We start from the raw sequence: 27833 nt of genomic DNA, 5'->3' as shown, positions 1-27833 counted from the left end.
GAACTGGGATAATTCTGCATGATGCTTTAGTGGCCAAGGATTCAAAGAGAGGCTACTTCACAACTCAATTTCAAGCTTTTCAAAAAATTACTTCACACATTGCCACATTTATTACTGCAGATGTTTTGGATTTCTGAGGTCCTTGACCTCCACAGGCCTTTTGTAGATCGCCGCATGAAAGATTCATGGCAAAAGATAATATTCTTGGCCTCTATTCTGTGCTGAACTCCTCGAAACCTCTTTGGAAGAATTATCAGAAAGGGTGAAAAAGTCACCAGCTTCTATCAGCATTTAATTCCCAGCCTCTCAGCTAGATGTACTCATCCTGGATGCAAAACAGCACAGCAAATTTGAGTGGCTTTGGATGACCAGTCCTTTCCCAAGAAACACAACAGAGGAGATTGCTCAATTAAGTGTTTCAAACATGGTTTGATGAGTCAGACTGAATTCAACACAGGTTCCTTCCCTAACTAACTCTGCCATGGATTAATTGAGAAACGAAGGAGGTTGAGACGTGGAGCTCAGAGAGGAGGAAACAGCTTGGTGAAATGAACACAATGTTCCAGGTGCAACTGTCAACAAACACTTCTTTAGGGATGACTAAAGAAAATATCAAGTGTGGTGGGATAATTTAAGGACAATCAAAGAAAGATTTAAACATTTCAGTACAGTGGTACCTTGGGTTAAGAACTTAATTCATTCTGGAGGTCCATTCTTAACCTGAAACTGTTCTTAACCTGAGGTACCACTTTAGCTAATGGGGCCTCCCGCTGCCACCGCGCCACTGCCACACAATTTCTGTTCTCATCCTGAAGTAAAGTTCTTAACCCGAGGTACTATTTCTGGGTTTGTGGAGTCTGTAACCTGAAGCATCTGTAACCCGAGGTACCACTATATAGTATGGAATGGTATGGTATGGTATGGTATGGTATGGTATGGTATGGTATAAGTTTTTTTCAGGCATCCCCAACCTTTGGCCCTCCAGATGTTTTGGACTACATTTCCCATCATCCCTGACCACTGGTCCTGTTAGCTAGGGATCATGGGAGTTGTAGGCCAAAACATCTGGAGGGCCAAAGGTTGGGGATGCCTGGTATATATATTTGATACAACCAGAAACTTTTCAAGAGCATTGGCTCAATGAATCATAGAATTGTAGAGTTGGAAAGGACCCCAAGGGCCCTCAAGTCCAACCCACACAATTCAGGAATCTTTCACCCAACATGGGGCTTGAACCCACAACCCGGAGATTAACTGTATCATGCTCTACCAACTAAGCTATCCTGACTGCTATTCTTCTACAGTTCTCCATGACATATTGTTGTGAACAGGGATTCTCAACTCTCAACAAATGTGAAAGATCAGAAGAGAAAAAGGCTTCTTTGCGTTGATGAGGAAATGAGTTTCTTTGTCTCAGATTAGATCGAATATAAATGAGATTACATGGCAAAAGAAAGTTCACACCTCTCATTGAGTTTCTATACATATATAAGGTACAGATGTAAGAGGCTCATTTATAATTATATTTTGGGAATTATTCATGTTCCTATGCAGCTGCATTGTTTTAAAATTTCTGGATGTTCCATGAGCATATTATAAAGTAGTTGTAATCTATGATATAAATCAAGCACTGCTAGCAGTCACCCCCCCATGTATTTCTTATCAATAAAAAATTGGTGTGGCACAAGGAAATTTTTATGCTGAAAGTGTGGCCCAGAGGGAAAAAGTTTGAGAACCACTGTCATAATTCAAGACGCCTTACAGAAATCATTAAATGTGGCCTTCCTCCAGAAAATACTGTATTTGACAAATAGACTCAAACAACAAGAAATTAATCAACAAAATCTACAGAATATTAGCTGACTATTCAAGACCAGTTGGCCAAAGAAAAGTGAAAAGAAACAATTCATAAAATTAGTCCCAGGATGGCTGTAACACAACAGTTCTCAGGGCCAATGTCATGTTTTACAGAGGAAGCAAAGAAAGGAATGAAGAGTAATTGGGTATGAAGTATTGGAATAGCATCATGCTGCTGCACATGTTGATGTTGCATCAGCATTCACCAACTTGGTGCCCTCCAGTTATTGTTGGAAGACAACTCCCATCAGTGCCAACCAGGATGGGCAACGGTCAGGGATGATGAGATTTGTGTTCCAAAACATCAGAAGGGCATCAGGCTGGTTATGTGGTATGAAATCAGCTGTGTGAAGAAAACGTGGAGATCTACAAGCAGAGGGTATGCACTCTGTCATGATGCAGATGCCATGTTTTGCTTTTAAAGGCATGGCATGTGTTTGCGTGTGTTTGTGAAAGCTTAGGAAAGTGGGCCTTGTTCATCATTGCGGATAAATGATCATTGTTCCTTAGCTTTTGGCATGGTACAATGAGGTGCTGCAGTCAGTTCTTCACTGTGACAACCGTAATAAACTAAGCTGATAGCTAGAAGAACTCTATTGGAAAACTGAGCTCCAGATTAAAAGCTGGAGGGGAGATATATATATATATTTCTCCAAACCCACAAAAAAAATATAATTTTTGCCACTAAAATGACATTTCTTCAAGTTTAGGATAGAATGCTTTGAAATTACTTTTTTTCTTCCCTTGATGGATGGCAACATTGGATTATAAATGTTACACTTCCCCCTAAAGGGAAAGACAGAGCTATAAGGTCTAAATAAATAATCAGCACTTATGTGCTGCAAAATTGTTGTTTTACTAAACACTAAAGTCACAATAATTATGAATAGATCCATGATATGTGTGTGTTCCTCTTTGCGGTGCAATGTTGTTTCTTAAGCATTTGCTTTGCTTAAAATATAACTCAGGGTGCAGTCTCATAACTAGGACCCACCAGTTAGGGGGCTGTAGCACTTGTTGGAACCCCGGCTTCATGGGTAGAATGCCGAAACACCACTGCCATGACAGACACGCTGATGGAATGGAAATGGGAGTGGAGCCATGGGAAGCAAAGAAGAATTGCACACTTCTGTCATATCCTGTTTTCCCTTCAATTTGCTCACATGCCTATGACAAGGCACAAAAATCAGCACACCTCCAGTATATGAACCTCATGCAGAGAGAACGTAACAGGACTTCTGGCATGAGACGTGTGGCATGGGACGTGTGGCATGGCCCCAGGCTGTGCACACCTAAAACTCACAAGGGGCGAGTTGGGCTTTGGAAAACTACAGAAAGAGAGCACTTTGTACGTAACAGCCAGGCCTCACAACCTGCATGGGGAACTCAAGCACTAAGAGCCGGTTTGCTACCCGGAACACCTACTTCCGGGTTAGTGGAGCTCGTAACCCAAAGTGTTCGTAAGGAGGACGGTACATAACCCAAATTTCCACTGTATCTCCTCCCTGGTATGTAAAGAGAAGACTGCTTTGTTAGATTCTGATAATTAATCTACCAAGAGAAGAAAACATACTCTGATTTAAGGGCTTCCTTATTTCCCCAGTGGCTGGGTTCTTAACTTTAAATTAACAAAGTACATTTATTATGTATGAAGTTATGCGCACAATTAATTGTATATTAAAAATCCAACTGTGCATGATACTATTGTCATCATTTATTTACAATGCGGTAAATAAATTGGGAGCATGGAGATTGTTTTAAAGCACTTGGTAAAACCGCCCTTTGAAGCAGCCTCTCTCTCCTTCCTTTACATGAGTGGGCAGGTGGGTTGAGGGTAACTTCTTCGCAGACCTCTTTGAATATTTCTGCATTCCCCAGCCCCCAGCTTGGGAATCACTGATCAAGATTCTTTAGGGCAACTAACCATAAATTGAAAGCTTTACTCCTTAGCCTTTTCATCTCCTGAAGATGACCCGCAAGGCAGCAGGTACTCTACAGAATCTTAAGGTGGTGACTACAAAACAGACATTTTCTGCCGTTGCCCCTGTACTGTGGAATGCCCATACCTCTGTCATATGTGAATTAGCAAACACCTGTTGCTTCTGAAATCTTGTAAACACTTCCCTTTCCCCCCAGGCCTTCCCTGACCCATAAGATTGGAACCGGTTTTATGTGTCTACATTTCTGTTTTATTCACTTTCGATGAGCTTTTATATTGCTGCTTTACTGGTTTCTGGCTGTGTTTTTGTTTTAATGCATAAAAATTATATTGCTTGTATTTTTTGGACTGCACACAGCTTAAGAGATTTTTGAAACATTTAGCAACGTATAAGTGCCTTTTAAGAATAAATATATAACAACAACAATAGAAAAAACCAATGTTAGCAAAGTTTCCATCCCTCAAGACATCGTCCAATTTCATTCAACATTCTCTTGGCTATCTAACCAGTTAAGACAACAATTCAGCAGCATATGTACACATTCAAACAAACTGAGCACTTGTCAAATGACTCTGACAATACAATTGTAGTTGCTGCAGCTTTCCAATAAATGCTGTCAGCTATGGTAATGCATCCATAAAACGCAATGATTAAATCCATTCCAAGCCAGATGCTTCCGTTTCATGTGGCGCCGGTGTACGCACACACACAACCCGCTAAAAAGGTGGGGCATGCATTTCTCACCACAGTCAATGCACTCCCTCTTCCTCTCTTAACTCAACACAATATTCTTCTGGCTAATCATTTACATGCTATTTCACTGAGCCACAAATCTTAAACCGTGTTTAAGAGCAGCTGTTCCGGAGCCAAGTTCTATAAATATACATTCATCTGCCACGTGACAAGGAACCAGCAGTTGCAGATCAAGGTGGCCTTCTTTGAAATCTTGGCTTAAGCCAATGGAGAATTGGGTAAAGCTTTGACCCAAATATGGAGGACTAACATCAACAGACAACCATGATCTATGCTGCTTATTCATCTACAAAATTCTCTTGAACTCATATAGCAATTATTGGTGTCACAGAAAGTTGGTTTTGAGCCAATATACTTGTTATGATGATATTTTAAACATCCTGACCCTGATGGCTACTTAGTTCTTAAGTATCATGATTTAAGCGAGAAATCCGGAGATATATATATATATATATATATATATATATATATATATATATATATATACCAGTATATATAAAAATAATCTTATTTGAAGCAATTTTATTTGCTTTCTAGTTTCTGAGCTAGAAGCTCCAATCCCAAGCATACTTAATTGGAAGCTAGCTTGACATACTCCTAAATAAATATGTCTGCAAGGCAGATACTGCATGTTTCAAAAATAAATGGAAATAAAAAGCCACAAGATTTGACCATGCACTCTGAAGATCGAGAACAAAATTGTGGATGGCATGCTGGCATGCCCGCGTATCTTTGTACTTAACAGCTGGCTCTTGTAGCAGGGTACTAAATTTTTGGTTGTGCATGCTTTTAGTGATCCCAGGAGATGTTTAAGCAGACACCTTTAGCTTGATCTGTAACCTTGAATCCCACTCAACTCAGCAGCAACAGTTTGGCTAAACAGTGCCTCTCTCCACACATGGACACTTTTTACTTGTAAAGAAGCTGGTAAAATGCGGTCTTGACTATGCTACCACTCAGTGGATTTGTAACTGGCTGTCTGACCGAACCCAAAGGGTGCTCATCAATGGTTCCTCTTCATCCTGGAGAAGAGTGACTAGTGGGGTGCCACAGGGTTCTGTCTTGGGCCCGGTCTTATTCAACATCTTTATCAATGACTTGGATGATGGACTCAAGGGCATCCTGATCAAATTTGCAGATGACACCAAACTGGGAGGGGTGGCTAACACCCCAGAGGACAGGATCACACTTCAAAACGACCTTGACAGATTAGAGAACTGGGCCAAAACAAACAAGATGAATTTTAACAGGGAGAAATGTAAAGTATTGCACTTGGGCAAAAAAAATGAGAGGCACAAATACAAGATGGGTGACACCTGGCTTGAGAGCAGTACATGTGAAAAGGATCTAGGAGTCTTGGTTGACCACAAACTTGACATCAGCCAACAGTGTGACGCGGCAGCTAAAAAAGCCAATGCAATTCTGGGCTGCATCAATAGGAGTATAGCATCTAGATCAAGGGAAGTAGTAGTGCCACTGTATTCTGCTCTGGTCAGACCTCACCTGGAGTACTGTGTCCAGTTCTGGGCACCACAGTTCAAGAAGGACACTGACAAACTGGAATGTGTCCAGAGGAGGGCAACCAAAATGGTCAAAGGCCTGGAAACGATGCCTTATGAGGAACGGCTAAGGGAGCTGGGCATGTTTAGCCTGGAGAAGAGGAGGTTAAGGGGTGATATGATAGCCATGTTCAAATATATAAAAGGATGTCACATAGAGGGGGGAGAAAGGTTGTTTTCTGCTGCTCCAGAGAAGCGGACATGGAGCAAAACTACAAGAAAGAAGATTCCACCTAAACATTAGGAAGAACTTCCTGACAGTAAGAGCTGTTCGACAGTGGAATTTGCTGCCAAGGAGTGTGGTGGAGTCTCCTTCTTTGGAGGTCTTTAAGCAGAGGCTTGACAACCATATGTCAGGAGTGCTCTGATGGTGTTTCCTGCTTGGCAGGGGGTTGGACTCGATGGCCCTTGTGGTCTCTTCCAACTCTATGATTCTATGATTCTACTTAAGACAGCTGGTGCTACCTAATTATTGAAGTGTCTTGTGTTCCTAAGCACTTGGCTGCATTGCCGGCAGAGTGCGCAGCATCTTTTTAAAAAAGCCAACTGCAATTATCTCTGTCTTAACTTCAGCCACTCTGAATTTTTTTTGTGGGCTTTTATCTCCAGCCACACGTCCTTTCACAAAAGGGTTGTGTTCGCATTAAGGGTGTGTTCATTAGAGACTGGATTACTGGAAACACACTCAATGTGGGGCGTCCCTTGGGCTTAACCAGGAAGCTATAGCTGGTGCAGAATGCAGCAGCTAGATTGTTGACGGGGGTACTCTTGTCAATTTTGCCGAGAGAGCTGCAATAGCTTCCAATATGCTAACCGTGTACAGTTCCGGTTGTCTCATTTAAAGTCCTTAACTGACTTGGGTCCAGACTATCTAAGAGAATGCCTTGCCTATTATCTCCTTGTCTGACAACTGCACTCCTCAAATTGGGGCACCGCTGAGAGTCTATTATGGCCCAGGGATGCTTTTAGCCTGTCCTAGAAACTGGGCTTTTAGCATTGCAGCTTGTGCACTCTGGAATCAATTAACTTTTTAAATACATTTTTTATTAAATTTTCTGTTTTACAATTTCAAATACACATTTTACATCCTTAAAGACTCCCTTCTTCTCTTTCCATGGTTCATTTTACATATCTTAAAAGGGTAAAGGGACCCCAGACCATTAGGTCCAGTTGCGGACGATTCTGGGGTTCCGGAGCTCATCTCGCTTTACTGGACGAGGGAGCCAATGTTTGTCCTCAGAAAGCTTCCTGGTCATATGGCTAGCATGACTAAGCTGCAAAACCAGAGCAGCACATGGAAACGTCGTTTACCTTCCCACCAGAGTGGTACCTATTTATGTACTTGCACTTTGACGTGCTTTCGAACTGCTAGGTTGGCAGGAGCAGGGACCGAGCAACGGGAGCTTACCCCGTTGCGGGGATTCGAACCGCTGACCTTCTGATCAGCAAGCCCTAGGCTCTGTGGTTTAGACCACAGCGCCACCTGCGTCCCATTTTACATATCTTAAATCCCTGCATATTTTACAAAAACTATACCAATCAGTTTTCCATTATTGCATCCATCTGGAATCAATTATCAGCTGAAATCAGACAGGTGCGTAACATCATGATGTTTAGACACCTACTGAAGATATTTTTGTTTAGGAAAGCTTTCCCTTGTTTAGGAAGGCTTTTCCCTGTCACTTTTCTGATGGTAAGAGCTGGTCAACAGTGTTGGCACTACCTTTGAAGATGGCTTCCGCGGATCTCCCGCCCTAATGCCCTTTGTTCTTGCGTTCGACACCTTGACCTTGCTATGGACTTTGGTTGGTAGCCTGTTGAAGGGGCCTGGTAGGAATTTTCCCACTTGGCGGATTGGCACCAGCCACTTTGTTTTTGCCTACCTTGTAGCAAATTGTCACAGCTTTGTAAGGTCAGGCAGTTAGGCATTGGAAAAGTTTGGTTTATGGGAGGGTAGGTTGTGGCCATCACCTACCCCTCCTCTTTAAGGGTATTCTGTTAAAGGAATCTGTAGCTCGTGGTTCCTGTCCAAAGCCCAGGCGGAGGCTAGGGCCATAGTACAACCTTTCCACTGGCCCTGGCGGGGGGATCTCTGAGTTGATGTACATCAACAGGGCTCCCCCTACTGGTGGTTAACCCTTGTGAGAATTCCTGCATGGTGGACAGGAGTCAGATATAGTCCGGGTTCGGGTCCAATGCCTAAAGCCAATATTACTCACATTCTGTAACCAATAAAGTTGTGGCCTTTCTTAGCCCATTAACCTAAAATACTGGTGTCCACATGTCTTTATTCATCAAAGGAAGGGGTGTGGGGCCTTGACACGCAATCCAAAACGTTTGCCTTGATGGAACAATCACCTTAGTGAGATACTGAATTTCTCCCATTGTTTTTAGAATTTGTACTGTTTTATTGTTTTATTGTACTGTTTTATTGTACGCCGAAGAATTGATGCTTTTGAATTATGGTGCTGGAGGAGACCCTTGAGAGTCCCATGGACTGCAAGAAGATCAAACCTATCCATTCTGAAGGAAATCAGCCCAGAGTGCTCACTGGAAGGGGAGATCGAGAAGCTGAGGCTCTAATACTTTGGCCACCTCATGAGAAGAGAAGACTCCCTGGAAAAGACCCTGACATTGGGAAAGATGGAGGGCACAAGGAGAAGGGGATGACAGAGGACGAGATGGTTGGATAGTGTTCTCGAAGCTACCAGCATGAGTTTGACCAAACTGCGGGAGGCAGTGGAAGACAGAAATGCCTGGCGTGCTCTGGTCCATGGGGTCACAAAGAGTAAACACGACTAAACGACTAAACAATAACATTGTTGTTTGATTCTATTGCTCTCAGAGTGCATGCTTTTTTGTGTTTTTACCATGTACAACACTTCAATGGCTATATGCAGCAAAGTGATCTAAAACTTGTTTAATAAATAAAAACAAATGCCCTGTGGTCAGATCAATACTGGTCCAATATTGAGGACACTGGTGATGTAGGTGGAAGTTGATCAAACTGGATTTCTACTGAGGGAACACTCATGCCATAGGTTATCTTGCTCAACTGAGAGGGGGCCCATGCACATCCACTCCATTACATAGATATTTAGCAAGATGCATGTGTGAGCTGGCCCAGGTTATCCAAACATTAATTGGGGTCTTGGAAATTTTATGGGTCCATGTCCAAGCGTATTGAACGGCGTATGCAAAAGACGATTTGACGATCAACTGAATTTTGCATTTGGCAAAGTCACAGCACAGGAATATTTGATGGGCCCCCTGGGGTGAGAGATGGTATTTACAGAACCACTAAAGACTATCATTTGCAAAATGTCAGCTTTTACTATCATGCTCATAAATCTATGGTAATATTTCCTTGTGGGCACAAAACAGCCTAACAACTGGGTGTGGACCAGTACAACAGATTGTCCTGACAAGACTGTGCTGACAAGATAACACAAGAGCATTAAAAATTAAACTGTCAACATCATAATGCTTTTATATAAATCCATTGTGCAGTCACATTTAAAATAATGTGTGCAGTTATGGTGGATTCTTCAGCAGAACTATTACAGGTTTCAGCAGCAGAAGATAAAGAGATTTCAGTTAGGGGACAGAGGTGAGATAAGCAAAGACTGGAGGTAACGGAAAAATTCTTACCTGGTCTTGGACACATTTCAAATTAAATTATAAAAAATAACAGGGCACTTACAGATCTGTTGTTGTAGGTAATTTCTATACTTAATACACAGAACAATGTTATCAACCCAGAACAATCCTGTGAAGGAACTTTGGGAAACTTACGTACTACAGAGACCATTTTAATTAGTTCCAATAAATGTATAAAATGGAAAACTTGAACTTGCTGTAAACTTCAGCCTCGGAGAGGGACAGTCTTTACTTTCTGCACCTTGCCAAATAAAATGGACTGCTTGTCCCTCACTCCTTATGTGTGGCCCTCCATATACTCATTTAATTAATTTAACAACGTGTATAGGCCATTCAGTTGTGTGTGGGTTTTTTTTTTTTAAAAAAAACCTGTTTCCATAAAGTATTTATCAAAAGCCAACAATAAAAAATTTAAAAACTTAGCTAAATATAATACAATCAAATGTCAGAACAGGCTTGCTGAAACAAATAAAAGAAGTATTTAGCGGTTTTATTCTTGGTTTACAACTTGTGGTTTGTCTGGAGCAAGACAAACCATGAGCCCAGATTCGGACAAAATGCTAAGCCAAACCAAGGTTTAGCCCTGTGTAGTCAGGGAACTCACACTGCTCCTTCATGTTAAACCATGGTTTGGCTTAGCAATGCATCCACTCTGGATGTGTTATAGTATCTCTGCTTTGCACAAAATTAACCATTAGGTATCCAGTTAGAAAGGGACGTGGGTGGCGCTGTGGGTTAAACTACAGAGCCTAGGACTTGCCGATCAGAGGGTCGGCGGTTCGAATCCCCGCAATGGGGTGAGCTGCCATTGCTTGGTCCCTGCTCCTGTCCACCTAGCAGTTTGAAAGCATGTCAAAGTGCAAGTAGATAAATAGGTACTGCTCTGGCGGGAAGGTAAACGGCGTTTCCGTGCACTGCTCTGGTTCACCAGAAGCGGCTTAGTCATGCTGGCCACATGACCCAGAAGCTGTACGCCGGCTCCCTCGACCAATAAAGTGAGATGAGGGCCGCAACCCCAGAGTCGGTCACGACTGGACCTAATGGTCAGGGGTCCCTTTACCTTTATCTTTATCCAGTTAGAAAATAAGTTAAATTGTGAAAAGAATTTTAAGTTGTGCACCTTGTTCAGTTTTGATAAAAAAAACAACTGGTGCATACTGAGGCAATCCATATTGCAGTTCTGAACTCAAAGTAGTGTTTTCATGAAACAAATATTAGGCAATACCTTTCTTTCTTTTTTACTCTTCCTGTGGTTATTCAACTTGTATTAATGTCAACATCTGGACACATGACAGTGTAAGTTTGCATCAGGAAAAATATCTGTCATTATATGTACATGGCCAATTTGAAAAATGTTTTTCTAACCTTCAATGTTTGATTTTGCAGAGAAAATAACAAGCTTGATCCCTAATTATTGGTTTTATCTTGACTACAACAGCAAATCAAACTGTTGCATATGAATTTAACAGCAATAGTTATTTTCAAGAGCAACCATTTGCTTTTTTTAAAAAAAAATGCAATAATGTTATCTTTGTAATTATAGCCTTATACTGCCTGCTTGGATCTGCTACTGGCTTATGTAGTTTCACATCAGATGCAAATGGTCAAAATGACCAAGACCCACACATTCCTCTACAATATGTTGAAAGTCAATGCTTTTTTGGTGACATAAATATCACAATCCAGAGAAAAGGGGGCTTATGTACAAAGAGGGGGTTAGTTGTGTGTGGGAGCATTTAAACATGATACTTCCCATACAAAGTTTGAAATGATACATATGGAAGAAAGATCAGTGAGCAAAGCATTTCTAACACATCCAAGCAGCCACTTTTTAAATACAAGGTAGGGCCAGTAGCTTCAGCTTTAATTGGGCAAAAGGCATCTACAATATTGCAATACTTTACCAACAGGTCCAATAATCTCTTGGTCATGTTCCAGACAGAACAATGCAAATGGTAGGGACAGGTAAGGTAAAGGTAAAGGACCCCTGGACAGTTAAATCCAGTCAAAGGTGACTATGGGGTTAAGGCACTCATCTCACTTTCAGGCTGAGGGAGCCAGGATTTATCCACAGGCAGAAATCTGGGTCATTTGGCCAGCATGACTCAACTGCTTCTGGTGCAACAGGACACTGTGACGGAAACAAGAGCACAAGGGAACACTGTTTACCTTCCCGCTGCAGTGGTACCTGTTTATCTACTTGTACTGGTGTGCTTTCGAACTGCTAGGTTGGCAGGAGCTGGGACAGCGCAACGGGAGCTTCACCCCATTGTGGGGATTCGAACCACTGACCTTCTGATTGGCAAGTCCAAGAGCTCAGTGGTTAAGATCACAGCGCCACCCGTGGGTAGGGGCAGAGTAAAGTCAACACTTACTCCCCCGTACTGCTTTTCCTTCTCACTGCTAAAAGTAATGCTACAGCCATGATACCATGGACAAGCTTTCCCAAGTGTGGAGTGAGATTTTTCTCTCTACACATCCAGGCTGATCTTTCTCAGCCACCATTGCTGGGCTTAGTGAAAAATCAGTCTTTCCCCCTTCCACTTGCTCAGGCTGGTGGTGTGTTCTGAATAGTGATAACACTGTTATGAATTTGTGGTTGCTATACGCTTCTAATCCCTGGATTCAAGAAGCGTTAATAGCTAATTAAGCCAGGCAGGCTAGCCTCCTGGGTAATGGGCCATTAAGAGGACATAAGATCAAAGGGCTTGTACTAAGCCAGAGTTTAGAGTTTATGCAACTGAGAAGCAAGGCAGCAAACGGAAAAAGCCAGAGAGGCAGAGAGATTGTGCATCTCTGTTTGAATCCAAACCTGTGGCTGTGGGAGAAACAAGTATCTCTTGGGGTGTTGATGTTGTGAGCCCCTCCATCATAGGATCAGGTTGCATATATGTGTAAGTAAACTATATCTCATAAGGACACCACAGTCTCTTCTGTGCCTAATTTCCAAAAGGAAAAAATGAACCTTGGATGAGCGCCTGGAACCCCTGGAATCTCACACTGCTCAGAGTTTGGGGTGGCGTGCAACAATATTGATCTTGCAATGTGTGTGCAATGAGAGCAGCCAGGTCTAAAGTTGGAGACCTCCCCGACACTACAGTCCCTTGTAAGGGTAGCCTTGGGAAGGAGGGCTGGCAGATCTGGCTGCGGGAACTGCTCCAATCTCTGACCAACAAATTAATTCACGCCCAAGGTAAATTAAGCACATGCTAAGCAGCTTGAATGAATAGGGCCCATTCTGAACGGGTGAGCTTGCTCCTGGTTAGGTCCTTAACAAGGAGGATTATCAACTAAAGATGATGGAATACACAGGGGTAACAGGCCTAACAAGTAGAATAAGAAAGCAGGAAGAACAAGTACTGAGAGAGGAGTGGAAATTTTTGGTTGAGCACGTAGAAAATAATCGTACACAGATGAAAACGCTGGCAGCATTAATGTAAAATCAACAGTATAACATATTTAAAGGGATATTATAAAGGGGAGAAATTGGATCAATTGGATAAATAAGAATATACAGGAATTGGGGTTAAATCAAAGGAGCCTTGGAAGGATAGGGAGGGAAGTCATTGAATGTATTGGTATATTGTAAGACTTTAATGTGGAAATGTATATCTGAAAACTTTTCAATAAAATTATTTTAAAATAATTTTTAAAAGAGGAGGAAACTGATGGAAACATAGACATCACCAGGTAACCACCTTTCTGGGGTCAGCATCTCCCTACCTTGAAGGGTTTAGACAGTCCATGAACTCCCAATCATCTGCAGGTATTTCGACTCTATTAACAATAAATCTACATTATCTAATTTGTCAAAACTGCTCCCCCCCCATACTGCACCTGTGAGGTAGGTGTTGTGCGACGAATTGATAAAATAGTGAGACAGAGGCTGGCTCATATCTTCATTCAAATCCAGTTTTTCAGGTGGAACGACTCCGTTCTCTTCTCCACTCAAATATCTCATAAATCCATCCACCGATATCTGCCCTGGAAGAAAAGAAATTAAAGAAGGCACATACTTTAGCTTCAATAACTCAGCTTGCAGTACACCTTTGTTTGGATTCAACTCATCCCAGAAGAACAAGACATGCTCAACAAATTATTTATCGTATCAGCAGCCTTGATTCTATGGCTTGTTTTTTTTCCATTTTTCAAGTGATCCAAGAACAAAAATGAGCAGACTGCAACCCTTAAGAGTTTGACTTTGCATCTTACTTAAAATGCCGAGGTCCACCAAGCACAACCAGGTGCAAAATAGTAGCTCAGCCCTGGAATGGAGGTAGGTTCTTATGTGTAAGGTAAAGGTAAAGGACCCATGGACGGTTAAGTCCAGTCAAAGGCGACTATGGGGTTGAGGCACTCATCTCGCTTTCAGGCCAAGGGAGCCAGCATTTGTCCACAGACAGCTTTCCGGGTCATGTGGCCAGCATGACTGAACTGCTTCTGGTGCAATGGAACATCGTGATGGAAACAAGAGTGCACAGAAATGCTGTTTACCTTGCTGCCGCAGTGGTACCTATTTATCTACTTGCACTGGTGTGCTTTTGAACTGCTAGGTTGGCAGGAGCTGGAACAGAGCAACAGGAGCTCACCCCGTCGTGGGGATTCAAACCACCAACCTTCTGATCGGCAAACCCAAGAGGCTCAGTGGTTTAGACCACAGTGCCATGTGTAAACACACCCTAATTCTCCCAGTGCTGAAGAGGAGAAGTGGGCCAAACCACTTCTGCATCCCATACTTTCACTAATGTGCTTTTTAGGATTGGCAGAGAATAACGTTTCATTTTTATCCGAGGCTACTACTGTGGCTGTGCTGCATTTTCCTCAATTGCAATTAAGCAACTGATTTATCAGTGCTGGAAATGTCACAACGGTGAGCGTCTGATTGCAGAAAAGGAATACCTGATGTTTTCGTCAGGCTTCTTTAATAACTACCACTCAGGAAGGCTGAAAGGATAAATGGAGATGCTTCCCACACATGTGTGTGAGAGAAAAGGACTGGTAATGATCATATAAATAACAGAACAGTGATAAACCATCCAAACAATCCTCTGCATTGTCCCAACACATTTAAGTAAGTCTTAGAGAACAGTTATACCAGGGCAACTTGTTCCTGAGTGTACATATTAGCAATTGAAAGCACAGCAAGGTCACTATTCTCTATTGCAGGTCAGGATGCATATGCATGGCTTTGTACACATCAGAGAGGGGTGAGAGGTTGTCTTCTCCCCAAGTGCATGGCGTGCTTTGTTTCCCTTTCTCGTAACACCCTGCTCCTGAACACCTATTTGTGAAGCTGACGGATGCACGTGCTCAATGTCTGTCTCAAATGCAGACACCTGTCTCAAGTACAAAGTGAATCGAGACTGAATTTGCGAGCCGGACTGAAGCCGGCTTGAGCAAAAAGACACCACACAGCAGTATTTCTCAAGAAGCTACACAATCAGTGTGGATTGTGAGCATCATTTGTGAGCATCATTTGTGTGCAGCTTCCAAAACTAGCACCGGGAGTGCACCGGATACAGAGTCATCACCAATGTATACATACCCTAGTACAAGCAGCTGCTGTTTTAGGCACGTCCAATATGTACACAACCACCTATCATGCCGAACCCAGAAGTGACCCGGAAATGCCACTAAAAGTCACCAAAAGGAGTGGAATGGGGAGGGGGCGTGATGGGATGTTTGCAGGCTTTTTCAATGGGTGTTCCAATTACACGTGATTTCATGCAAGCACACAATGATCCAGGATGCAACAACCCCCCCCCCCCAAAAAAAACCAGAGAGTTGCCTGAAGTCGTATTACCAACTGACATGTGAAGTTTGATAACTTCAGAAGTTCCTGGTCAGTTCTCAGTTAAGTATTATATTTCAGCTGCCAAACAGAGGGCAGTCAACCTCCCTAGGGAAATTTTGGAATAACTTTTCATAGGAAAAAGAAACATTTCCAGAACACACGACCAAGTCTTGCCAATGTGCTATTCAGTTCCCATGCACTTTCATGAGTAGCACTGACAGGTAATGATGCACTGAAATTCTAATATGCTCCATATGCCTGTGTTATTAATAGAATGTCTTCTGCCAACTTCAGTTGGACTCTTTCCAGTCATTTAGTCAACAGAGAAAATAAGAACATAAACTGATTACTCAGAGGGGAGGGGGGAGAAAGTTTCAAGATCATTCCATTCTGTCTGCTTTTGTTGAATCTGAAAAACTCATTGTTTTTATTGCAAAAGATAATGTCAGGCTGAATGTAGATCTCCTGGCAGCTAGCAAGAGGCTCAGCTCTTCAAGGGATTCTCTAAATGGACACATTTTCTTCATGTCCTAATATGCAGCTCTTGTTTAGAAATGTGAGCCCATGAGGGATTTCAGAAGACCCCCTGTGAAATGTTTGCAGTGATGAAGTTTTGGAAGCTCCCTGCTTGCTTCCTCCTAGGATTTCTTTTGCTGTCCTTTTCAGGTGTGCAACACACAGCAGTCAAGACTGAAACAATGACTGCAGAAGACCTGCTGGGAAGTTGCAGCCTGGATGCTTACTCATGAGCAAATCTGCTGACGGCACACAGGGCATTGCTCTCAGCTGCTTCTCGATAAAGCATGTTGGATTCCTTCCCATCTACTGCAACCCTTCGCAGGGAAGTAGACTGGTGGATTGGAGAAGATTTCTCCCTTTTAAGTGGTAAAGGACTTCTCAGCTAGGGCTGGGCTGAAATTCTCTGTCCAAGGTTCTGCAAAAATAGGACCCCCCCCCCAAGAAAATGGTGGCTCTTTTACTGCTGATTTCTTGGGGAGGGGGAGAAATATCTTTGGATTTTTTGGGAAGTGGCTGCTGCTTACATTACTAGGCAAACATCTGGTGGGACGTTTTTGGGAATGGGAGGTTTACAGGGGAGTGTAATGGGAGGAGGAGAAAAAATATGTTAAAAATGCTTTTAATTGAATAAATTAAGGAAACATCAGAATTATAATTATAAATGTGTATAATACGCACTATTTAAAGCAAGATCATGTTACTCCACCAGTCATGGCTTCCCCCAAGGAATCCTGAGAACTGTAGTTTGAGAACGGTGCTAAGAGCTGATAGGTAAAGGTAAAGGTACCCCTGCCCGTACGAGCCAGTCTTGACAGACTCTAGGGTTGTGCGCTCATTTCACTCTAGAGGCCGGGAGCCAGCGCTGTCTGCAGACACTTCCGGGTCACCAGCACCAGAGTGTGGACCGGGTGAACCGGCACCAGAGCAGCACACGGAAATGCCGTTTACCTTCCCGCTATAAAGCGGTACCTATTTATTTACTTGCACTTAAGGGTGCTTTTGAACTGCTAGGTGGGCAGGAGCTGGGACCGAACGACGGGAGCTCACCCCGCCGCGGGGATTCGAACCGTCGACCATGCGATCGGCAAGTCCTAGGCGCTGAGGTTTTACCCACAGTGCCACCCGCGTGGCTGATAGGAGACCCTTATTCCTCTAGCAGAGCCACAGTTTTCAGAGTGGCTTTAACTCTTCTTAGGGCACTCTTGGAATTGCTGAACTATTGTGTTGAAATAAGAGCACCCCCAAAGCAATCAACAGCAATCTCTATAATAACTCTTGCCTGGATTTTCATTGCTGCTAGGACAGGCATCCCCAAATTCAGCCCTCCAGCTGTTTTGGGACTACAATTCCCATCATCCCTGACCACTGGTCCTGTTAGCTGGGGATGATGGGAGTTGTAGTCCCAAAACAGCTGGAGGGCCGAGTTTGGGGATGACTGTGCTAGGACAAAAAGAGACCTTGAAGGTTACCCTACAGTTAGTGTCCGACAGGAGCTAGAAAATCTTTTCTGAAATGGTATCAGAGTGTAGGTGGGGCAGAACAGATCCCAGAAATTTCATTCTTGGTTCAGGGCAGAGTGAACAAAAGAACAAGCAATGAGGTAGATCCTCAATTTCTTGTGCCCCACAAATGTAGTACCAAGGGGGTGTGAGAATATCTGCCACCGAGCGTAGCTGTAGGCAGTTTGGAAGTGGAAGGCCGTAAATGCTCGCCTAAGCTTTGGAAATGTGGCTTTACAAGGTAATCAGCCGTTTGATGTTCCAATTTATAAAGTCTATATCATTTTAAAAATTAATTATTTAATGTCCTGTCTATCCAATTGAGCACCATAATGGAAAATATAATCGCAGAGTTTCCCCTTTGAATTCAGAGTAGAAAACTTACTGAGTGGAATAGGATATGAATCAAGCAACTTCTGATATTTTAAGCTCCAATTTTTGCAGTTTGGTAATATAACTTAGGGAATATGCTTTCTGGAGACACTGTAGCTCTGTATGGGGACTACAGTTCTCATGATTCCTGGGGGGCTTCCATGACTGTTTTAAAATGGAAAGATAGTGATTTAAATGTATAGGGTAGATGGGACCAATGTCTAAGTACAACTAAAAGAGACTTTGTAAACATAAACCCTAGCAAAACATTTTAAAATTTAAGAACATACTGCTATTTTTGCTCTCCATCAAGTGATTTATTTTTCGCCCACTTCTAAAACAAAAAGGATACAGAAGAATGACTGGCGTGCTGTGTTGCACAACGTGGCTGCTGAGTGACTACTCTCAACGGCTCAACTGAGAGACAGTTTTTTAATTAAGGAAATATAGGGTGACAGGTGAGCTTATTTTAAGAGTAAGCCAACCTCTTTAATAATACGTGGCCATGGTTCTTTAAAAAGAAAAGGAAGTACAGGTGATATTTAGCAAGTGTATGACAATCTCCATAATATTATGCTACCATGTTCCCATCAACATTTAGTTAAAAATTATCTTAATAGACAGACTGCAGGACTGGATAATTGCAGAGGTAAAGCCTTAAGATTCTTCTGAACAATCTATTTTAAAAGACAACCGTCCCTTGTCAATCTTGGATAATGCCTGACTTTACAAGGAATTTCATTCTGAAACACTACGTCTGTTTTGGTTTTGCCTTTTATTTTCTCCCTTCTTTTCCAGTTACAATTAGAAAAGGTTAATAAGGGGATTTGCAAACTATGGGTTATATCAATTCCTGGATATTTGTGAATGAACAGAATGGATCCCCCTTAGTGATATTAGCTTACTTTATCTTTAGTGAATATCCGAGTTTGATTATCCGCTGATTAGGTAGATAGCTAGATATAGTTAGTTCCCTTCTTCCAGTGAAAAATCTAAAGCAGGGGTACATGTTTACTTTTAGTTAATTCCATTATTAAAACTGTTGGAGGACTGTTGGAAACTTCCTAAATGGCAATTCAGCTATTAAGGAATCTATAGGCTAATAGCCAAGATATTTGGGTGATGAACTTCCAGAGAAGTTAAATGGCGAGAAGCCATTTCTCCACCAGAAAGAGAGACACCACTGTCATCCCTATACTGCCTGCCTGCTAGCAGCTACTTACTTAAGGGGCAGTTTCCTCTTATAGTTATGCCATCAACGCTAAACAGAAGCACGTGAAAATTGGTTTTAAGATTGCCTACATCTGCCTGCTGTTGGCTGGGATGCAAAATTATGTAGTAATTTAATCCACAGGGGAGGCAGAAAGGAAAAGGAATCCTGAAGATGGGCACCCCTCCTGTTTTGTTGCCTGAGATGGAGAGAAAAAAGATACATTGTACCCGAGGCCAATCAAGTTATTTGGGCACAAGAGGCAGAAAATCCCACAAGAACCTTTTCCTCTCCTTGGCAGGAAAAAAACTACTACTACAACAACAAATTAAGTATCTGACGGGCTTCCTTCAGCCTGTCCGTTCGTGTCTAAAACTACGCTTGCCAAACCCTGTTGCCCTGTTATAGATGGGATGCCGGCATTCTCTGCCTCTTCTGTTATCAGGCCAGACTGCGGATTTCCATATCAGAAAAAGCTATATAATACCCAGAGTACTTGCCTGCAAACCATTTCACTTAGTCAGATGCTAGTAGCCACTGTAACCACACATTGCTGCTGCTCACCTGAATAAAATTTATGCCGCGCCCAAATGCTCTTCCTTCTGTCCGAAAGACAGAGACACCAAGTATGCTGTCTATTTCAATAGAAGAAAGGCTGAACCTTGTGATCCCATGTGGATACTGCCTGCCCAAAGGAGAGAGAGCCTGGCGACCGTGACCTCATGATGATCCTGCATCCCTGAAGGAGAGAGACTGGCCACTGTGACCTCATGATGTTGCTGCCTCCCTGAAGGAGAGAGGCTGGCCACTGTGACCTCATGATCATGCTATCTCCCTGAAGGAGAGAGAGGCTGGCCATTGTGACCTCATGAGGATGCTCCCTGCCTGGAGGAGGGAGAAACCTGCCCACATGTTACCAACTACTTTCATGAGCAAGGTACCCTTTGCACCCAGGATTTGTCAGACAGAATTTGCATGGGTTTCTTCCTTACTCTCCCATACTCTCAAATGCATGGTCCACACTCTTTAAGTAGCCCTTAATTCCACCAATTTTTAAGGACTTCTAACTCTTAAACCCTGCTGGCTGCCTTTGGAGGTCTCTCTCTCTCTCTCTCTCTCTCTCTCTCTCTCTCTCTCTCTCTCTCTCTCTCTCTGCTGTGTTCACCTCCTTCATGCAACAAGGCACTTCTGTAATGAATACAAGTGATGAAAACTAAATCCTAAACAAAAGCTAAAGTTTTAAAATGGCTAAGACTAAAATTAAAAATCAAAACTAAAATGTTCCCTCCATCGCAGACCAAAGCATCATATTCTCATTTCACAGGAGTTTGGTGAGATAGGAAGGGTTGGTGATTTCTTCCCAGGAGAGTTACAACGACAGCTACAATCAAATCAATAAAGCATCCTTGTGGAACATATTTGAATTCCATACACCTGAATGCAAAAAATGCTGTAGCAGCAGTTGCAGCAGCATTTTGCCCTGGCTAATCCAAGTCTATTTTCCAGAGAGAGTGAATTCCACATCTGATAGATATGGGCAAAACCTCTCAGCAAACACTCATGCTACTCAGCATCAGACTTGCAAAATCCAACCATAATCCATGCCTTTTCAAAGCATACAGCCTGCAATAAAAATGAACAAATCTCAGCACCAAGTCAAACAAAGCTACACTTGCGCACTCCTGTATTGCTACCTTCACAATCCCTTGCTGTTTGGCAGCCGCTATCACTGCTGCTTTGTTTTGTATTGTGGATTTATCTTCTTGATCCGTTTAATTAACAGACATAAAGTGCTTCCTTCAACTTCCAACTAGTTGCTGGAAGAGAATTGCTGCATAAACAGTCAGGAGGTTTTCACATTACAATAAAATCTTTGGCTGAGCTCATAGCTTAAGCCTCATTAACACGGAAGACAAGCTGCAAACAAATAAATGTTAGCAAAAAGGGAACAACTTTATAAATTGGATCAAACTGCACCTTTTCATTTATTTGTATTTTATTTATATTTACATGTTATTATAAAATGTTCGTAGATTAAATTGTGTGATGTTAATTAAGGAAGTCTGGGGACCACAGTGGATTATGAGAAATTTCATTCCCCTGGCTTCCCTTGTGGTAAACTAAAGAAACAGGGCTGAGAGGTTTTCAAAATTGTATCTTAATTTGCATAGTTCCCAGAGGGCACAGATTGTCTCTTTCTCATTATTATTTAGCAAAATACAGGTCCCTACACCAAATTATTTTGCGATTCAAGACTCAGTGCAAGCAGACAGGGGCCAGTGACTGGCAGCTGCTAAGTTAACAGGGGCACAAAGTTATAATTTTTGGTAGCAAGCGGGCTGCTGGGTAAAAGGTAAAGCTAAAGAGACCCCTGGATGTTTAAATCCAGTCAAAGGCGACTATGGGGTTATGGTGCTCATCACGCTTTCAGGCCAAGGGAGCCGGCATTTGTCCACAGACAACTTTCCGGGTCATGTGGCCACCATGACTAAATCGCTTCTGGTGCAACTGAACACCGTGATGGAAACCAGAGCGCATGGAAATGCCATTTACCTTCCCACCACAGCGGTACCTATTTATCTACTTGCACTAGTGTGCTTTCAAACTGCTAGGTTGGCAGGAGCGGGGACAGAGCAATGGGAGCTGACTCCGTCAGGGGGTTCGAACCACCAACCTTCTGATTGGCAAGCCCAAGAAACTCAGTGGTTTAGACCACAGCACCACCCATGTCCCTCTGGGTACAGTAGTAGCAGCAAGGGCCCAGATTGTCACTGAGCTCCCAATCAGTGTCACTAAATCTGGTTCCCACCAAAGCCTAGTAGGCAATGTTTGATAGCATGGAAATGATAGCTGCAGCAGTATCAGGGACTCCCGAGAATAGGATACACCTGTTAGCTAAAAAGCACATGTTAAGACAGGAATGGGGAAACCTGTGGTCCTCTGGATGTTGTTGGACTTCATATCCTATCAGCCTCAGATAGCATGGATAATGGTCAGAAATTATGGAGAGCCACAGGATCCCACAATATCCTCTAAGTTTTCTGCAAATACTTCCAGTCTCCTGCCTCTCTCCCAAAACTTAGCACCTTGCTAATTGCATTACATGCTCAGGGAAATGTTTATAGATGTCTCTTCAGAGTACCCACTACCTAGTTTGTATTATACTGACCTAATGCAATTTAAATCAAGGTCAAGAATCTCTGGCTCTTGGTCTCAATGAAGCCCTTGATGCCTTTGAATGGAGTCTGTACCTTCCCTTCCTTGACTTAATCCCCTGCACAGCAATTACCGTATTTTTTGCTCTATAAGACTCACTTTTTCCCTCCTAAAAAGTAAGGGGAAATGTGTGTGCATCTTATGGAGCGAATGCAGGCTGCGCAGCTATCCCAGAAGCCAGAACAGCAAGAGGGATCGCTGCTTTCGCTGGCTTCTGAGATTCAGAATATTTTTTTTCTTGTTTTCCTCCTCCAAAAACTAGGTGCGTCTTATGGTCTGGTGCGTCTTATAGGGCGAAAAATACAGTAATCTGACAGACCACAAACAAGCTCCCATTGGTGAAACTGGGAGCTCCCCACCCCCACCAATAAAGCATAATTGCTGCAGAGAAGGAGCGTGTGTATTTTTGGGTAGTACGTGTGCCAATTGGGAAGGAAAGGTTGGCCTTTCCTGATCTCTGCACTTGGATAGCCCCTACTCAACATCACACCCCCACCAAGTATCAATTAGGCTTAGGATAAGGTCTTGTTAATAGGAATGGGACTTTTGTTTGATAACACAAGTTGCAACATGGGAAGAGTGACAGCTGGGGAGGGAAGGATTAATCCTTCTTTTCCCATGTGTTGCCACCCCTGATATATCTCTCCCCCCGCCATATACAGCACTTAAAGGTAAAGGGACACCTGACCATTAGGTCCAGTCGCGGATGACTCTGGGGTTGCGGCACTCATCTCTCATTACTGGCTGAGGGAGCCAGCGTACAGCTTCCGGGTCATGTGGCCAGCATGACTAAGCCGCTACTGGCGAACCAGAGCAGTGCACAGAAACGCCATTTCCCTTCTCACCAGAGTGGTACCTATTTATCTACTTGCACTTTGACGTGCTTTCAAACTGCTAGGTTGGCAGGAGCAGGGACCGAGCAATGGGAGCTCACCCCATCGCGGGGATTTGAACCGGCGACCTTTTGATCGGCAAGCCCTAGGCTCTGTAGTTTAGACCACAGCGCCAGCCACATCCCTTAAGCACTTAGGCTTAGAAAAAGGTTACCAAACATGTGAATGGATGTGCTGCTTTTTGGGGGGGGGAGGGGGGAGGCAGGCAGAAAGAGAGAAAGGCAAAGAGAGAGAAAGCAAAAGGGAAAGAAAGAAAATGTGTGGTTTCAGCTTTGTCCATTACCAGCTCCTGTCCTGCTCACGTCTGATATGCAGCTCGCAATAAGGATGCACAAAAGAGGTGACATTTCTTATTTTATTCTCATGGATATTTCCAAGCCATTAAAAAATTATTAGATAAGTGGGACGTATAGCTGCAAAACAGTTGTGTGTTTTTCACGAGGGAAGAGTTATCCAAGTCATTCCGCTTGCTGGGGTTTCTGTTAATGGTGACCCTAGCAGTAGTGCCCATTATTGCCCTTTCAGAGGTGTGTGTGTGTGCAAAAACACACACACCTGTATAGTTTTGTTTTATGGAAGATGAACACATCATCCCTTTCTTTAAAAGAAAAGGCATTTGAAGATGAAGGGGAAAGTTACCTTCATTGCATATGGTTCCCTGTTTAAAGCACATAACTTTAAAAAGTCGTCAAGAGCTCTGCTTGCCATTTTTTAAAAAAAGATAATAATAATAATAATAATAATAATAATAATAATAATAATAATAATAGAAACAATAGTTCAAGCCTATGTTGAGCAGGAGGATAAATTAAGGTCCAAGGTCCTTCCCAGGTCTAGAGTTTAAAGTGCTCCATCCCCAGAACAGAAACTGACCCTGAAACAATGAATAAAGACTATTAATCAGAAATCTAGCACCTGCACTCATCAGGAAGCAATACAGTGGTCTGAACCTGCACACAGGAAGTAGTTTATTAAAGGCACAGGAAATCTCAGTTGTGCTTTGCCTGTCTACATTATGCAGGTTGGGCTGCAATTTACATTTTATTACAGCAAATAAATAAAAATCATATCTGAAAACACAAAGAAGGATAGTGGAACATAATGACACCAGGGACTTTTGCGTCACAGCACATTCATCCCTGTATATATTGTTGTGACGTGGGGTTTGTGATTTCAGCTCTCTTGACATAATATGCTGGAGACAGTTCTCTAGTAACACTTCTTTATTAAAAGCAACAAGACTAAAACCTGAGGAGGGGAGAGCTACATTTATAGGGACAGGGAACAAGCTAGAAGGGATACATTTTGGAGGGAACAATATCAGGCAATCACAGTCCTGCCTTTTGGAGGCAACCAATAAGACAGAGGATCCAAATACAGCAGCTTAAATGAACCAATAGTTGCTGTACCCTCTGGAACCAAAAGGCAGTTACTTTACCCTATGAATGGAGAGTTCGTTCCCACCAAGGAAAGCTGTACGGTCTGCATATGGCTTCCCAGAAAGCAATCAAACATGAAAACAAGGGATTGCTTATAAGATGGGACTGCCCTCTTAGAAAAGCCTGATCACATCAACTAGCCATTGCAGATGCCAAATCCCTCCTTCTACCTCGCTTTTGTCCTTTTTAGGCCCATGGCTTTGCTGGCTCTGCAGATAAACATCTAGTGAATGTTCTGCGAAGACATTTTCAGCTTCCTTTGCCGTGGGCTCTCTGCCTCTTGCAAAATGTGCTTCCGTCAGTGCCCTTGTTACCACGAAGCATGACTTATGAGGGATGTGGTTTATGTCAGATGCTATATTTAAAAGTGCACTGTACTATTAAGGTGTCTTCAAAGTGGAAAAGCGGGGCCCTCCCTGCTTTGTATTAGCTCCTGCCTCTACGTTCTCCGTTGTCTAGGAGGCAGACCCATCAACTTGTACGCAGCAGACTTTGACAGGCGCTTCTACACTCTTTAGCAAACATAGATTTAAAACAGTGAGGCCAATCTGTCTAAAAATTGACAGGGGGGAAGATGCTTCTTAAATCAAGGCTGAGATGTTATGGTTCTGTTTATGTGTGGTGATCCCCTACGTTGGAGGTAAGTTTTTGTTTTTAAGCAATGCTTGCAGGCTTGGAGGGGAAAACGCTCTTCCTTTCCTCAGTGCACAATAAATTCTACATCTTGTTGTACATATATATTCAATCATTTCTTTAAAACAAAACACTCCACTCTGATTTGAACATGTGATGTCTGAAACAAAATTTCTCTCAAAATATTTTGGGTCACATAACTTTTTTGTGGTTTTGTTTTGTTTTTTGAGGGAGGGATACATGACCGTCCCCTAGGTTTGTATTCACCGAAGCTGAACTTCTTCATTGTAAAGTCTGGTGAAATTCCAGTGCAGGGCTGGGGAAGGAATCCCAGTAATGGAGACAGCAGTGCTTGCCTCTTTTAAAAAAGAAATAAATCGAGCTTTCGGTATATACAATCAGAACGAAAACCATAAATGTGCCTATACACTCCCTTTTAGGTGCCAGGGTTTATGCTAGGTGTTGAGAAAGTATAAGCAGTATATTTCTGCAATATACAAAATCACAAGAGTGTCATCACTCGGCCATAGACAGGTAGCATTGTGACCCGTAGTGTGATGACCTGCTGGGCTGTTAGGCAGGCAGGTAACCCAGATGAGGAGAGAAGGAGGTATCTGGAGGATAGAGATGCAGGCAGAAGAAATGTGAGGAGCAGAGAACCAGAGGATGAAAACAGGGTCAGGTGAGCAGCCTAGGCAAGCTGTGGAGGTTTGGTGAGATCTGGGAAGGCGGGAGTGTTGGCAAGGTGTAAATACATTGTATGTGGAGCTGCCTTTGAAGATGGTTTGGAAACTACAAGTGGTGCAGAATTTGGTGGCCAGATTGCCGACCAGTGCAAGGTGATCTGAACATATAAAACCAATTCTAGAACACATACCGATTACTTTCTAGACTCAATTTCAAAATGCTAGTTTTGACCTAGGAAGCCTCAAGGACCCCCAATCTTACTGATAACTTCCTTAGTTACCTTAGGATCTAAGGCAGGCATAGGCAGACTCGGCCCTCCAGATGTTTTGGGACTATAACTCCTAACAGGACCAGTGGTCAGGGATGATGGGAGTTGTAGTCCCAAAGCATCTGGAGGGCTGAGTCTGCCTATGCCTGACCTATGGCAATGCAGATTTATCCATGTATCATCAAATGTGTATTTATTTGTATGTATGCTAGTTTTTGGAAGTGTTTTAACTATGAAATCTATTATAATAAATTTAGCAAAGCAGTCGCCATATGATGAAGAGATATTTGGGGAAGTGGCCACAAAGAAGGGCTACATCTAAGTAGGCACAGGGAGAGTGGCAGCCTCAGTCAGAGGCGACTTCTGCTTTTCTCTTCCATGGCACTGCCACCTCTACATGCCATGCCTTCTGTTCCCTCGTGTATCCCTTTGGTTTTTGCCAAAAATGTCCTTCTTTGGGGTTGTAGTGATGTTAGGAAATCTTAGTTAGACAAACTTTGGTCAAGCTGAAGAAAAGCACTGTGGGAGAACCAAAGACCAGAAGAATTATGGGGAATGTGTATTTGTTACTTTAAACCGTAGACTAATTGTGAATAAGTTATCTCATGCATCTGCAGGAAGGAAACTTTCCCAAGTGATTTGTGGGTTTTAACACCTGGTTATCTAAGATGCTGTCTTTATGTGAATGGGGCTATCAAATCTTATTACAACAAGGAAGGAGAATCTGGTGTGTGTCTGGGAATTGGGAGAAACCCTTTCATCCCAAGGTCTTGAGAAAAAATAAGCTTCACCTGTCACAAGCTGAGTTATCACCCTACTAGGCGACCATTGTTAATTTTTAAATTAATCAGAAGAACGGATTAGTCCTTGGGTCCAATTACACGTGGGTTCTCAAGGATAAAATTGTTTGGAATGGAGCCTGCAAACACAGCATCTGCCCAGCTTACCAACATGCTGGCAGTCGCCATTCATATGTGTGTTCTTTGCAGGGGCGCCGACTTATAAAAAATATTTTGTGGGGGGGTGGGGGCCCATACCGACTTATAAAAAATATTGCGGGGGCCCAAGACCTCCCAACCGCTGCTGCTGGGGGAACGAAAGGGGCGAGCCCCGGGCTGCCCTGACCTTAAGTGAACTTGTGAGGGCCCGCCCTTTGCGGCAGCCGATTGGCTGCCGCCGTGGGCGGTGAATATTAATGAGCTAGGGGGAATCCCCGCTTCTTGCGGGGCTGGCGCCAGCCCCGCGAGATTGTTGATGGGTCGAGAGCCCGCAACCCCACCCCCTCTCTAGATCGGGAGTGGCTTTGTTTTAACTCATTACTGAATGTATTTTAAAAGGTAACTATCGTCAAACAAGGAAAATAAAAAATACCAACATAATTTTGTGATTTTTACAAAGCATAATATAACTAATAATTTTCTTAAATTATTGGGGGGGCAGAGCCCCCCCAAACGAATTTCTGAGGGGGCTCGGGCCCCCATGGAGTCGGCGCCTATGGTTCTTTGTGATGTAGAATTCCTGTCTGTTATCTTGG

The 27833-nt window shown here is 42.9% G+C and overlaps 1 protein-coding gene across 3 annotated transcripts in view; it reads right to left on the bottom strand.

Moving 5' to 3' along the window:
* The window catches only part of PLCB1 (phospholipase C beta 1), a 455429-nt gene that overhangs the window by 121261 nt on the left and 306335 nt on the right, over positions 1–27833 (bottom strand). For all 3 annotated transcript variants that reach the window (XM_081856862.1, XM_081856861.1, XM_081856863.1), the window contains one exon: positions 13607–13753. In XM_081856862.1, the coding sequence (XP_081712988.1) occupies positions 13607–13753 (147 nt within the window). The remainder of the gene's footprint in view (positions 1–13606; positions 13754–27833) is intronic.

This window comes from Podarcis erhardii (genome assembly GCF_964252035.2).
Source record: "Podarcis erhardii genome assembly, chromosome: 3".
NCBI lineage: Eukaryota > Metazoa > Chordata > Lepidosauria > Squamata > Lacertidae > Podarcis > Podarcis erhardii.
This window is presented reverse-complemented; position numbering and strand designations above follow the sequence as displayed.